This window comes from Hemiscyllium ocellatum, chromosome 8 (genome assembly GCF_020745735.1).
Source record: "Hemiscyllium ocellatum isolate sHemOce1 chromosome 8, sHemOce1.pat.X.cur, whole genome shotgun sequence".
NCBI lineage: Eukaryota > Metazoa > Chordata > Chondrichthyes > Orectolobiformes > Hemiscylliidae > Hemiscyllium > Hemiscyllium ocellatum.
In genome coordinates this window covers 96512393-96527161 of record NC_083408.1, presented here as the reverse complement: position 1 = coordinate 96527161, position 14769 = coordinate 96512393, and the positions used below count along the sequence as shown (strand labels likewise).

Here is a 14769-nt window from a genome sequence, read left to right as displayed (position 1 = left end):
CTGCCAGTGGAGGTAGTGGAAGCAGTACATTAGCAACGTTTAAGGCATATCTTGACGTTCATGTAAGCATGAGGTGAAGAGGGGAATAGATACCGTATGTGTCTAAATGAGGACTGGTAAACCACACAGGGCTGGTGGGCGGAAAGACCTGTTCCTGTGCTGTATTGTACCTGAAATATTTAACTCAATACAAGTTAAAACTCTTGCAAAAGAAAAAGGGTCCAGTTGTATAAACTGAACATGAGAAAAGTTCTCACTTTCACAAAATCCCCACTTGTGGTCCTGATTATAGTTGTATGTTGTTGCACACCAGAATCGGTCATCATCTCGCCCATCAGTAGTACAGCTAAAGTATTCCTGATCCAAAAACAGGAATGGAAATATGCAGGGCTCACCATCAGCAGTGCCACCAATTGCAGTTTGATCTAAATTAATTAAGAAAAACAAATATGTGTGTCCATTTAATCAGAAACCAAAATCTCAAGTTTAGGAAAATATTAGAATTTTGACTTTAAACAGGCCAGATTGCACACATTAAATACTATTTGAAACTAACAAGCTCTCAATAATTTCACATACTGTACAAAAAGTTGAATTACTAATTCAAATTGAAATTTCAATCTGGGTTATCAGAAATAATAATATAATTGAGAATGGAAAGCAAAAGGAATAATAAAATAAATCACAGGTTATGACTTTCGTCTATATTTGTTAATAATTCTATAAGCGAAAACATATTTTTAATGAAAATACATGCAAAACAAGGTGGAGTGATGTCATGAACAGGACACAAGTGCAAGCAAAGCAGCTTGACTTTTTAAACAGTATTGGTAAATATTTCTGGGCTTTAAAACAAGCTGAGCCTTCAGTGTTTTCAGCAAGGTCTAGTCTTTTCCTCCTCTTTTGTAAAATGTTAAGATTATACTTAAATAAAATTACAGTGATGTGAAAAGAATAGAGAATCTAGAGTAATTATCCAATAAATTGAAACTGATAACTGCAGGACAAGTCACGTGTTATACTGCATCACATGGAAGGTGTCAGAAACTAAGGTAGTCCAGAACAAACATCTGCAGTGTTTACAACTTGAGGAGTTTGGGGTCCAGGTTAAGGAACTGCGAGCTAACCTAAAGAGTTTGTGCCACACCAGGGAACAAGAAAATTACCTGAACACTTTGCTCAAGAAAACAATCACATACCTTGTGTAGGTAATACAGATTTGGTCTGTGTCCAGGGGCAGGAGGATGTGATCAGGTATGGGGACCCAGGGGGCTGCATTTGAGAAATCTTGGCCCTTGCAATTACCCACAAAATACAAAGGTTCTTGTAAGTTGTGTGAATGAAAATGAGGATGAGGATGAGAAATCTGACCACAGCACCATTGCTTAGGGAGTCATTTGAGTCAGGAGAGGAAATAGGACTGTAATTGTACTGGGGGAAGTACAGTTATGTTGATAAATGCATCTCTGCAGGCAGGAGTACAAGTCCTGAAAACTGTGATGCATTCCTTTAACCAGTATAGTTAAGGATAGCATCAAATAAAATATACAATGTAGCAAAGATTAACGGCAAATCAGAGGATTAGGGAAGTTCTAAAACCACAAGACAGAAATAGTAAAAAGGTATAATAAATTGAGGGTAAACTTGCAAAAAATATTAAATGGGATAGAAGAGAGACCAAAGTGAACAATGGTCCCTTAAAGAACAAGGTTGGGGAAATGATAATGGGAGATCAGGAAATGTCAGAGAAGTGGAGTATACAGTTGGCATCAGTATTGATGGTAGAAGGCAGTAATAATGCTTCAAAAGTACTAAATAACCAAGGAACAAAAGTGAGCAAGGGAATAAATCTCACTCTCACTAGTTGTGAACTCATAGGACAAGAAGTGACAAGTCCCATGGACTAGCTGCGATGCTTTGTAAAACATTAATCAAAGCAGCTGCAGAAATAGTGGATGCACTGGGAGTCCTTAGATTCTAGGAAAGTACTGAAGTTTGGAAAACTGACAATTTAACACTTTTATTCAAAAAGGGAAAGTGAGAAAAAATAGTAATTATAGTCCAGTCAGTTTAATGTGTCATCAGAAAAGAGTCTATTATTAGGGATGCAACAGCAGACCATTTCAACATACATAATCAAATAGAATCGGCATGGCTTCCAAAAAAGAGGAAATCATAGCTGAAAAAATTATTAGAATTCTTTGAAGAGGTAACAAGGACGATTGATAAAGTGGAATCAATGTATGGAATACATTTGGATTTTCATAAGGCATTTGGAACGGTATCCTATGTTAGGTTGTTAAAATGATGGAGGTAAAATATTAGCACAAATAAAAGATCGGCTAATGAACAGAAGATAGTGTTGGGACAAAAGGGGCATTTTCAGGATGGCACTCCTGCAGTTACTGTCGGGGCTACAATTATTTACAACATTTACAGGAAAGTGAAATGCATTACAGCCAATTTTGCAGGTAAGTGGGAGGGCAAGTGGTGAGGATGATCGAGGGATATAGCCTAATAAAAGGAGTAGGTAAAACACTTAGAATATAATGTGGAAAATATAAGGTTATATACTTCCAACAGAGAAACTATTATTTAAACAGAGAAAGATTGGAGAAAGCTCCAGCACAATCTTCAGAATTGTCATTCACAAATCACAAAAACTGGCAAAGTTCAGCAGATAATAGAGAAGACAAATGTAGGTTGATCTCATGTGCAAATGGAGTGCCTTATAGAGAAACGGATAAGTATGCCAGACTTGTCCTCATTGGAGTTCAGAAGAATGAATAACGACTGAATGCTGCAAGAGTCTACAATGAGAGGACATAATCTCAAAGCAGTTGCCCAGTTAGGGCCAGAGATAAGAAGGATTATTTTCTGAGGATAGTGAATCATCGGAATTCTTTACTGCCGACAGTGATCAAGGTGAGGTTAAGCAAATTCAAGGTTCAGATCTTTAATCAGTAAGGAAATCAAGGAATTTGGGAAAAAGACAAGGAAGTGGAGCAAGGATTATTAAATCAGCCATAATCTGAATAGCAGAACAGACTCAACTGACCAAATGGCTCCCTTCTGTTCTTGCGTCTTATGGTCAATAAAGCAAAAGCTATTGATCTCTTAAAGGAAACTAACTATTGTGTAATTAAAAACAATCAGATTGCATAAAGTTCTGAAATTGGATTAAAAATATATCAAACATAAGTTACAACCTGTTAGTCCAAAATTTAGTGTGCATTATACCACATTATTCATCTTTTCAATCTATAAAAAGGTCATGTAATGCAATTAATTGGAACTTCACTAAACAAATAAATCAAAGTGAAAGAGTATAACTCAATACATAAGACAATATTTCACTATCTTCTACCAATTATGCCTTAAATTTCGCCAGATTTAAATTAAAATCAAGTTTAAGTGCTTATGCCAATGCACAAAAATAAGCTAAGTCAAAATGCTCACTTTACAAACCATATATCTGGCATTTGACTCGATGCTTATCCTTTCACTTACCATATACATGCAAACTATTAAGTCTAAAATAATCTATTAAATACAGATTAACTGATCAATTTGTTAGATTCAATGTTTGAAGAAATACATATCATAAGGGGGAAAAAATTTATTTTTTGCTTTCTCTCCAACATATTGACTACATAATAGGAACTCTTTCTTTGTATACGTGGCGCAAATTAATCATGATAGAAGTAGCTGGTGGTGGGGCATAACACCTGTGTTCGCCACCAACAACTTTGTTTCGTTACAGCTAATAATTGATATGATCTACTGTTCTATTTTTAGGTGCAAGAGTTTCAGATGGAGTTAAACAAGCTCCAAAAACATATAGCTGAGAGATGCTTTATAAGCAATAAACATAGCACAATATAGAAAGAAAAAAATCCCTCATTTTTATTAAGCCACTAGAAGTAAATTTAGAGTTTTGCATGCAGTATTATTGATGTAGTCATCGACGTACATGTTTACAACACAATCCTAATTTACAACCGATTAACGTTGATTAGAATGAATACATTAACCCACTGAACATTAAAAATGAAATTCTGTTAGAAAAATATTTAAACCAACGTCAGTCATAACCCATTTAACAATTTCAGTCATATCCACATTGGTATGTCACTATTAAAAGACTTTTTTTGGATGTCAAGTCATTCCTCTTCCTAGCACTTGCATTTTCAGCAGTCCATTTTGTGTGAAGGTTGTTTAAGTTGTTTGCGGATTCCTTGAAAAGATGATTCTCAGTCTCACCTTTTATAACATCTTCCATATTGTCAACGATTGGACTTTCTTCATCAGAGGTAGAATGCTGGGGTTCTTCATCTTTACCTTCCCAGATATCTTCTTTGGAATCTATAATTTGCCCAGCAACTACACGGGCTTCATTTGGATGATCTTCATTCTGTTCACTTGACTAAAAATGAACAACGCACACAAAAGGTACAACATAAATAAAATCTGACATACTTTTCTCACAACTCCCTCATATGTCCTTCCCACATCTTTTTAAAGCAGAAGATGTACCTCCATAAAATTACAAATGCATTAATATCTAACAAGATTCTAACTACTGCATTTTTCAGAAGGAAACATTACTTTCAAGAACTCGTATTAACAATTTAACTAATGCAGTTAAATATTGAATTTACAGTGAGGAGGATAACGACAATAGCATAAAGTAGCATAGCTTCAGACCACTGATTAAGGTCTGGCTGGTGATCTTGATCAGGGACAGCAGAAATCTAAGTGCAGAAGCTGCTATTTATGCTCCACAGGTCTTTGCACACTATTTAATCCTACCAACATTCTTGCCTAGTTCTTGTCCAAGGATGTTCTTATGAAAGCTTTTTCGTTGAAAATACATCTATACTGTTTGCCTTAGCTAGTCTGAGGTAGCACTTTCGACATTCTTACCACTTTGGGCAAAGTTTATCCCCTAGACTTATCATTGGCTACAGAAGCCCAAAGAAAAGTTTTTAAAAAGTTCTTGCAAAGTTCTCAGTTCTGAAAATTCAACACCATAAGATTCAATACTTTTAGGCTCTCTGACTTATTTTAGTGTGATTGGTCACAACATGAAAGATTACCTTTGAGTCCAGTGATTCATTGTCAATTTCTTGTATATCTGCAAAAAAGGAAGGAAAAACGTCATGTAATGATACATTTTATATAGACTGACGCAGATATAATTTTAAAAAGCAGAAACACTAATATATAATTTAATTCATGTCATGTTCACCACGTGGTACACTGGTCAAAAATGTTTCAAAATAAAATTCTTTGCCAAAGCTTTCTCTATTAGTTTAAAAATGCAAGCTTTTCCGAAACATTAAAATTATGGCTTTTAATTATGAGTTGTACAATTACTTGTATTTACATTGTTATCTGCAGAACAGAAACTGTGCTACTCATTCAATGTACATAAGCAGGAGGCTGTATATCCAGACAGTTTAATATCTAGAAAGACTTGTTACGTTAGAGAAAAACAATAAACATGTAACTGAAATTCGCTTAACTGTTCATAAGCCTGTCTATTAATTCAATAATTGGTTTAGACGTTATAATATATGGTTGAATAAAATAGATGCGTTACAATTTTGTAGTCAATAAAGAATGACTTTTCCACTATAATTAAGAGAAAATTCAGCCCTTCAAGCCTGTTCCACCATTTGATACTATAATGGCTGATGTCATCTTGGCCTCAACTCCAATTTTCTTCCTACTTTCCATAACTCTTCAACTCACTGCAAATTAAAAATCCATCACTATCTCTTTAAATTTACTCAATGTCCCAGCATCCACTACAGTCTGGGTTCACTACTCAGAGAAGCAAATGTTTATTCATGTCTGTTTTAAATCTGCTGCACTTTACCTTAAAACTATCACCTCTTCTTTCCCATGAAGTATTCTCTCTATGTATATTTTGTCAATTCACTTTAGCATCCTGTATAGCTCAATTTGATCTCCTTTCATTCTTCGAAAATCCAGAGAGTACAAGCTTAAACTGCTCAACATCTCTCAAGACAGACTCCTCAGAACATAAAACAGTACAGCACAGGAACAGGCCCCTTCAGCCCACCATGTCTGTAACAGCCATGAAGCCATTCTAAACTCATTCTATTTTTGCTTGCTCATGTGCTGCCTAAGTGCCTCAACTGTTGCTATTCCATCTTTCTACCACCTCCTTGGCAGTGAATTCCAGGCATGAAGACCCTCACAAATAAAACTTGTCTCGCACATCATTTTAAAACTTAACCCTGTGCCCCCTAGTATTTGACATTTTCACCCAACTCTGGAATCAATCTAATAAATCTTGTCTAAATTGCCTCTGATGCAACTACATCCCTTAAGGGATCAAAATTGTAAGCAAAACTCAAGGTGCAGTCTCACTAATGCCTTGTATAGTTGCAGAAGCACTTTCCTATTTTACACTCTATTGCTTTAGCAATAAATGCCAAAATTCCATTTGCTTTTCTTATTACCTGCAGTACCTGCATGCAAGCTTTTTGCAATTCTGGCATGAGAACACTCAGATCCCTTTGTACCAAAGCACTCTGATGTTTCTCTCCAATTACATACGGATCTGATTTTTTTTAATATTCCTCTCACCAAAATGGGTAATTATAAAAATTCAGGATCATCAACAATCTGCCATGCATAAGAGGGAATCCAAATAGTCAATCCTACACTTCTGTATTTTTAGCTTTGTCTTTGAACATATAAAAATGAGCATGGGCCAAAGCCAAGAGCTTGGTTCAAGCAAATATTTACTATTCTCAAGGGTTTTCACAGAGTAGAATAGAAGATGCTTCCATATGTTGGAGAGAGGGTGGCACAATGGCTCAGTGGTTAGCACTGCTGCCTCACAGCATCAGGGACCCGGGTTCGATTCCAGCTTCGGGTGTCTGTCTGTGTGGAGTTTGCACATTCTCCCTGTGTCTGCGTGGGTTTCCTCCGGGTGCTCCAGTTTCCTCTCACAGTCCAAAGATGTGCAGGTCAGGTGGACTGGCCATACTAAATTGCCCATGTTAGGTGCTTTAGTCAGAAGGAAATGGGTCTGGGTGGGTTACTCTTCGGAGGGTCGGTGTGGACTTGTTGGGCCGAAGAGCTGTTTCCATACTGTAGGGAATCTAATCCAATCAAAAAAAAATCAAAACCAGAAACTATCATTACGGTGCTGCCATTCAATCACAATAGCAAATTCAGGAGGAACTGCACCCAGAGTGCGGAAGTTGCTTTCATCAAGAATAGCAATCAAATAAAATTGATATGTATAAAGAGGAAGTTAGGATGGAAGGAATAAAAGATAAAAATAGTGAGTTTATATTAAATGGGACAGAAAAGTTTGTGATGGAAAACCACTTACATGCACTAATTCGGCAAATTGTTTGTTTTAATGCTGTACATTCTATGTACAGAATCAAAATGAATAGTATGTGACATTCTCCAACTGCACGAGGCAATCTTAATTAGTGGGGTAGCATTTGCTGCCCCTTGATTAACTAATTTGACAAAGTAAACTAGTCACCCAACAACATATCTAAATACTGCATGAAGTGACTGAGGAATACAGCAGATCTATAAGTCTACACAACTTAGTCTAGTCCATAAAAATTCTACAAAAATGTACTGGGCCATAATCCTCAACTGTTTCAGAACTGTTTAACAAAAGTTCACTTTCAAGGTGGGCTGTCTGCTTAAAATGTAAATATTTACTACTGATTTTGTGATTACTAAATGCATAACCTTCAACCAGCTTGTAAAACAAAACTGTACAGTATATACAGCGTCCCTGCTTTGGCAAGATTAGTAGATTTCATAATCATTACTAAATAGATGCCAAATTCCAATTTTTAAAATATTTATTCATGGAATGGAGGCACCACTAGCCAGCTCAGCATTTAGTACCTTCCCCTAATTCCCCATAGGGCAGTTAAGTGTCAACCGCATCACTACAGATCTGGAGGTATGTAGATCAGACCCGGTAAGGATGGCAGCCTTTTTTCCCCCGAAAGACTTTAATGAACCAGATGAGATGTTTTTCCCCTGACAATCAACGATGATTTCATAGTCATCACAAGACTTCTAATTCCAGATATGCATTGAATCAAATTCCACTATCAGCCATGACAGCATGAGAGGTCTATCACCTCCTCTTTTGTCATTAATCACTCCAGATTACTAACAGGTTAATACTGATCAATCTCTGACCAAATTTGTACTCCATATTCTCCCAGTTCAATTATCCAAGTCCTCATTCTCCCTTACAGTCCAGCAACAAGCGCCAACAGTTCCACTTCCAGTCTCGCCAGCTTCTGCTTGTTTCTATACTATATTCACACAAGGTACAGTATGAAGTTTACTGGGAAAAAAAGACACAAATGTAGTCTGTCAGGGATGGAGGCAAGGCTCAAAGAGGTAAAATGATGATGATAGAAAGAAATGATAAAGTAGCCAGGATGAAGATGGAGCTTCAATCCAATGCACATTCAACTTGCAATGAAATACATGCATTTCTTTAGGCAGTCATCTCTTATCTATCCTTGGAGGTGCTGGTATTGGACTGGGGTGGACAAGGTTTAAAAAACACAACGTCAGGTACAACATGTTTATTTGGACGTACTAGCTGAAGGAGCTGACTTCCGAAAGCTAGTGCTTCCAAATAAACCTGTTGGACGATAACTTGGTACTGTGCGATGTTTTTAACCATCTCTCATCTATTTAGCCTCAACTAGCCCAATGACCAGGGCTTTGATCTGCAGGATTATCTTAAAAAATTGAGAAGAAACGTTTGTCCCAAGTTACCCCAATAACATGTTTCCTTCGCACTGGTTAGTTGTCCTCAATTATCGTAATTGAGGACTTGACTGGTTTTTTGGACTATCACAAGGACGAATTTACATCCACCTTATTGCTAGGCATCATTGATCTACTTTAACCCAAGAACACAGCTTGTTCCTCATGAAAGGGGAACGAGCAACTTGTCACAAAACATCCAATACTCATTGATTTGGGCCCTCGTGCATCAGGTTCTCCATAAATAATACAATTGACCAGAGTGTTGAGAAAATTGTCACCAGCCTCAAAACATATTCTACCATCAGAAAAAGTCTGCAGCTTTAGCAGCAGCTGCTGGATCTCTACGATGTACGAAGGCTGAGACAAGAACACACTTCACCTGCTATTAGATAACATACTCTCAAAGTTATCAGCGTATTTCATAATTAACAAGATAAAAACATCTCACTTTAAAAAGTAACTTGCATTATGCCACTAACATCAAAAATGCTTACTGATCATAAACTACTTGCTATAAATTATGCCTTTTGCATTAAGACTTGGAAATTGATTGGCTGACTGCTCTCACCAAGGAAGTCAATAGCAACTTAGTGCTTACAGGACTCTCCTTGCAAGCACTTCCTTTTATTGGTAAAGATTCACCTCAAAAATGGACACAAGGCAGTGGAAACCTGGACACTGCATTCTCAGCAGATCAAAAGAATTGTTCAAAAACTTAAGAAGGGCACCATAGATTCTTCTGTCTGCTCCACCATCCTGCAAGACCATGGGTAAACTCCTAACTCAGTCATAGCCATAGAGATATACAGCACAGAAACCGATCCTTCAGTCCGATTCGCCCATGCTGACCAGATATCCGAAATAAATCTAGTCTCATTTGCCAGCATTTGGCCCCTATCCCTCTAAATCCTTCCTATACAGATGCCTAATATATGTTCTGTTTGCATGAGCTGCAACTACTTCCTTTGGCAGATCATTTCATACATGCACCTCACCCCTGTTAAATCTTTCTCCTCTGAGCTGAAAGCTCTGCCTTCTAGTTTTAGACTCCAGCAACCCAGGGAAAAGTCCTTATCTATTTATGCTGTTCATGCTCATGATTTTATAAACCTCTATAATGTCACGCCTCAGCCTCCAATGCTCCAGGCTGTTCAGCCTCTCCCTATAGCTCAAGCCCTGCAACCCTGGCAACAGCCTTGGAAAAGTTTTCTGAACCCTTTAAGTTTCATAGCATCCCTCCTACAGCAGGGAGACCAGAATTGTACACAATACTCCAACAGTGGCCTAACCAATGTTCTGTACAGCAGCAACATCACTTGCCAACTTCCATACGCAATGCACTGACCAATAAAGGCAAGCATACCAAACACCTCCTTCACAATCCTATTTACTGGTGACTCCATTTTCAACGAACTATGAACCTGCATTCCAAGGTCTCTTTGTGCAGCAACACTCCCCAGGACCTTATCATTAAGCCTGTAAGTCCTGCCCTGTAATGTGTCTTTCCAAAATGCAGAAGCTCACATTTATCTAAATTAAACTCCATCTGCAACTCCTCAGCCACTGGCTCATCTGATCAAGATCTTGTTGTACTCTGAAATACCTTCCTTGCTGTCCACTAAGCCACCACTTTTGGTATCAACTGCAAACGTATGAACCATGCCTCCTAGTTCACATCAAAATCATTTGTGTATACAACAAAAAGCAGTGGATCCAGCACTGACCCTTGTGGCACACTGCTGGTCATAGGCCTCCAGTCAGAAAAGCAACCATCCACCACCCAGTTCTGATTAGCTTCCTGATTAGATTAGATTAGCTTCTCTACAGTATGGAAACAGAGTCTTCGGCCGAACAAATCCATACTGAACTCCAAAGAGTAACCCACCCAGACCCATTTTCCTCTGACTAAAGCACCTAGCATTATGGGCAATTTAGTATGGCCTATCCACCTGACCTGCACATCTTTGGACTGTGGGAGGAAACCCACACAGACACAGGGAGAATGTGCAAACTCCACACAGACAGTCACCTAAGGCTGGAATCGAACCCGGGTCCCTGCCGTTGAGGCTGCAGTGCTAACCACTGAACCACCGTGCTGCCCTTTGTATCTAAATGGCTAGATCTGTATCTAAATAGCTAGTTTTTTTAATTAGATTAGATTTACAGTGTGGAAACAGGCCCTTCGGCCCAACAAGTCCACACCGACCCACCGAAGCGCAACCCACCCATACCCCTACCCTAACACTACGGGCAATTTAGCTTGGCCAATTCACCTGGCCCGCACATCTTTGTGACTGTGGGAGGAAACCGGAGCACCCGGAGGAAACCCACGCAGACACGGGGAGAACGTGCAAACTCCACACAGTCAGTCGCCTGAGTCGGGAATTGAACCCGGATCTACAGGCGCTGTGAGGCAGCAGTGCTAACCACTGTGCCACCGTGCGTTCTACCCCTAATCCGTATGATCTGATCTTGCTAACAGTCTACAATGAGGAACCTTGTCAAATGCCTTACTGAAGTCCAGATAGATCATGTCCACCACTCTAACTTAGTCAATTCACTTTGTTACTTCTTCAAAAAACTCAAACCAAGTTCGAGACATGATTTCCCACACACACCATTTTGACTATCCCTAATCAGTCTTTGCCTTTACAAATAAATGTAAGTTCTCAACTCCACTATTCCAGCATATTATGTGATAAGATCTTAAGAAACAGGAACAGGAGTAGGCCAGTCAGCTCCCCAAGCATTCTTCTCCCATTCAATAGGACCATGGCTAGTCATAGAGGCAAAGAAAAATGTGGGAAACCTAAGCCTTGAATCTATTCAATGACATGCTCACTGTCTTCTGGGGGCAGTTTATGCTCAAATTTCACAACAGAAATTTCCTCACCTCCAGCCTAAATGGCAATACCTTATGTCTGGAATATGAACCTACTTCTTGGCTCATTAGCCAGATGAAATCATCTCTCAACATTGTAACCTCTTATTTTGTATCTTAGAGACTTTGCTTTTAGTGAATGGTAAGCTTTGTCTCTTCTCAATGATTTCCTGTCATCAGGCTGGTACCAAGAGCCATTTTGGCTGAAATGCTGATGTCATGTATCATATATGCACTGCCCAAAGGCATGCCCTTGCCTCACTGTCTGCTTAGCAGTTTTCTTGGCACTTATTTTTTTGCCAGTGAAACCTCATTAATCACCTTCTGCTCGGCAAAGAGATTGATCAAAATCTACCTCGCCAGAAGAGGAATCTTTGTCATTTTGTTGTTAACCATATACGAACCATTCAACCAGAGCTTTTTAGCCTGATGTATATTAACAATTCTGAAGGATATCCCTGGAAGTATTAGGAAAGTAAAGAATTTGCTCCTTTTTACCTATTAAATGGCCATGTTTTCTCACTTTAAAATGAAGTTAGAAAAGTAAAAAAAAGACATTTTAGCATTAAGGCTGAAATGACTCAATGTAAGGTTGCAAGTATTCAAGTGACAAAACAGTCCGATTATTATTTCCAACAGTAAGGTATGCAGTCATATTTTATAAACAAAGCTATGCTAGCAGGTCGTGAAATGAATGATGACTCTTGATCCTGAGTCACTAGTCATGACAGCCTCTCAGTATCATTCTCTGCCTGTTCTGTGGTGCATTGTGGTAGTGGCAGGTTACATTTTACATTAATACATTTTGTTATTACCAGCATTCTTCAGATAGGAGATGGAGCATATCCATTCACGTAACCCATTGCTTTACCTCATTCTCCTTTAACGAGCAAGGTTAAACATAAATAAACAATGGTTTCAGTATGCTAATGCCAACACACTGCAATTTCTGGTCACTGACAGCTGAGAGATTGAATGGAATAGTTTTGTTGTTGTGGGCTCCTTCTAATATTCAAAGTCTCAAAAATGGAACATTTCAAATACCTTTGCAAAAGTCATTTTCAGGATGGGGAACCAACAACTGAACGTGAAGTGTATTAGTTAATAGCCCCAACCACAAACAGCAGTTTCAGTGTTCTGTTAAGCAACCTGAAGTCAGTTGGGAGCAAAAGCACCAGTGAACCATTTCTTTCATGGCAGTCAGATATATTTTTCAACTTAGCTTGTCAAAGTGTCACGTGTGGTTATGACTACGCTCAGCAGCAAAGTTACTCGAAGGGTATCACAAGTCAGTGACTTGTGACGCAGAGAAAGCACCTCTACCTCTGGGTCAGCAGATTCATTAAGTCTCACCTGCCACTGCAGTACATTGCAACTTATAGGTCGGTTTCCAAAAAAAAATTGGGGGGGGGGGGTGGTGGAGGAGTCTGGGGGTGCAATCGTACTGCCCCTATCTCTAGACCAGAAGGGGTGAGTTCAAAACCCAACCTGCTCCAAGTGTAGAGTGACATGCCTGTTCTGGTCGGATTAAAACAAAAGACACGTACTGCACAACCCAAAATAGTCAATCGCAACCCATCGTGAACGCACTTGCTCCCCTAGCCTTTTTTTAAAAAAAAATGAACTGGGATCACAAGCGCAGACGCGAAACAACGAAATAGTTCCACACCATCAGTGTTACTCTGGGTGAGTGAGTGAGATGTGACGGTCAGTGCCCAAGGCCTTCAACCAGGGCGATATCTGAGACACAGCTCGTGGTGAGAGTGAGTGTGAGTGAGCCAGGAGCCATGCCTGGAGAGAGAGAAGCGATACTCTCAGTGCTCCGAGAAGTAATTAGGCCGGTTACTCACCCCCTGAAACGGGCTTTGGCCCTGACACCAGGATCAGTAACAGTAACAGTAACAGCAGGGGCCAAATGCGGACCTTCCTGACTTGATTCCCAGTCATCGCTCTCCTTGTACTTTACTCGTTTTCTTTCCCCTTCTGTCTCCGGGTGATGAAGACTGTCGCGCTCTCGTCGTCCCCCTATTTCTCAAACACCAGCCCTTACCCACCCTCAGGCCTCCTCAGCCATGACCGCCATCGCGGCTTTTATCACCTCGGCCGCCGAGCGAACGAGCCAGCCGAGCGCTGGCCAATCAGCCGCTCCCACACATCGCTCAAAGCGGCGAGACGCCACGTCTCCCTCTACATGGCTCTTCGCCATTGGACGGCGCTCGAGGCGGGCAGCCAATGGGGGGTCATACGTTTCCTCCTCCCCTCACGGCAATCTCTGAAGCACATCTCCCTCCAGCTCGCTCCCCCTCCCCCCCGCGCAGGGGGAAAAGCGGGCGGAGCGCAGGCGCAGAGAGGTCCTCGCGCTCTTTACTGAATAACGGTTTTAGAGGAGGGGGACGGCGGTGGCAAACTGTGTCGCAGGCACCGGGTGGGGGCGCTGGAGGCGGAGGTCTTGATCCTGATCTCCCCGTCACGTACCGCATTCAAAACCTGGGTCGGGAGGGGAGATGAAAAATGTGGTGCTGGAAAAACGCAGCAGGCCAGGCAGCGTCGCGGAGCAGGAGAATCAATGTTTCTGGTATAAGCCCTGCTTCAGGAATCGGGAGGGGAGATGTTGAGCTTGCTCATACTATTAGAGTTGACCAACACAGGGAGCTGTTCGAGAATTTTATTCGTCATTCAATCGTTATGTTACGATGTGGGTGGGAGATCGGGTGTCCCTCCTCAATCCATGGTGGTAGAGAACACCAGTTGTTAAAGTGTACTTGAGAATGTAACTTTTAAAAAGTTGTGATATATATTTATATATAATGTGAAAAAACTGACACCAGCACGTTCATTCTAGAACAATCCAGGACTTTTCAATATATAATTTCAGTTGCATTGCACTGTAAACGTTGGCTGAAAATTCTGTGTCTTAAGATCTTATACTCCACAATCACCTGATGAAGGAGCAGCTCCGAAAGCTTGTACTTCCAGATAAATCTGTTGGACTGTAACCTGATGTTATGTGATTTTTAATGTGGGAGAGAACGAAATTTCACAGACCCTTCCAACAATAGGACAGCACAGAAGGTGAT

The 14769-nt window shown here is 40.0% G+C and overlaps 1 protein-coding gene across 1 annotated transcript in view; it reads right to left on the bottom strand.

Annotated features, from left to right (window-relative positions):
• The window catches only part of sel1l (SEL1L adaptor subunit of SYVN1 ubiquitin ligase), a 45511-nt gene extending 31705 nt beyond the window's left edge, over positions 1 to 13806 (bottom strand). Inside the window, exons 1-4 of the mRNA XM_060829371.1 lie at positions 13543 to 13806; positions 5100 to 5137; positions 4264 to 4426; positions 258 to 425 (exon numbers count right to left, since the gene is read on the bottom strand). Coding sequence (XP_060685354.1) covers positions 258 to 425; positions 4264 to 4426; positions 5100 to 5137; positions 13543 to 13639 — 466 coding nt within the window. The 5' untranslated portion in view covers positions 13640 to 13806. The remainder of the gene's footprint in view (positions 1 to 257; positions 426 to 4263; positions 4427 to 5099; positions 5138 to 13542) is intronic.
• Positions 13807 to 14769: the final 963 nt, after the last annotated feature.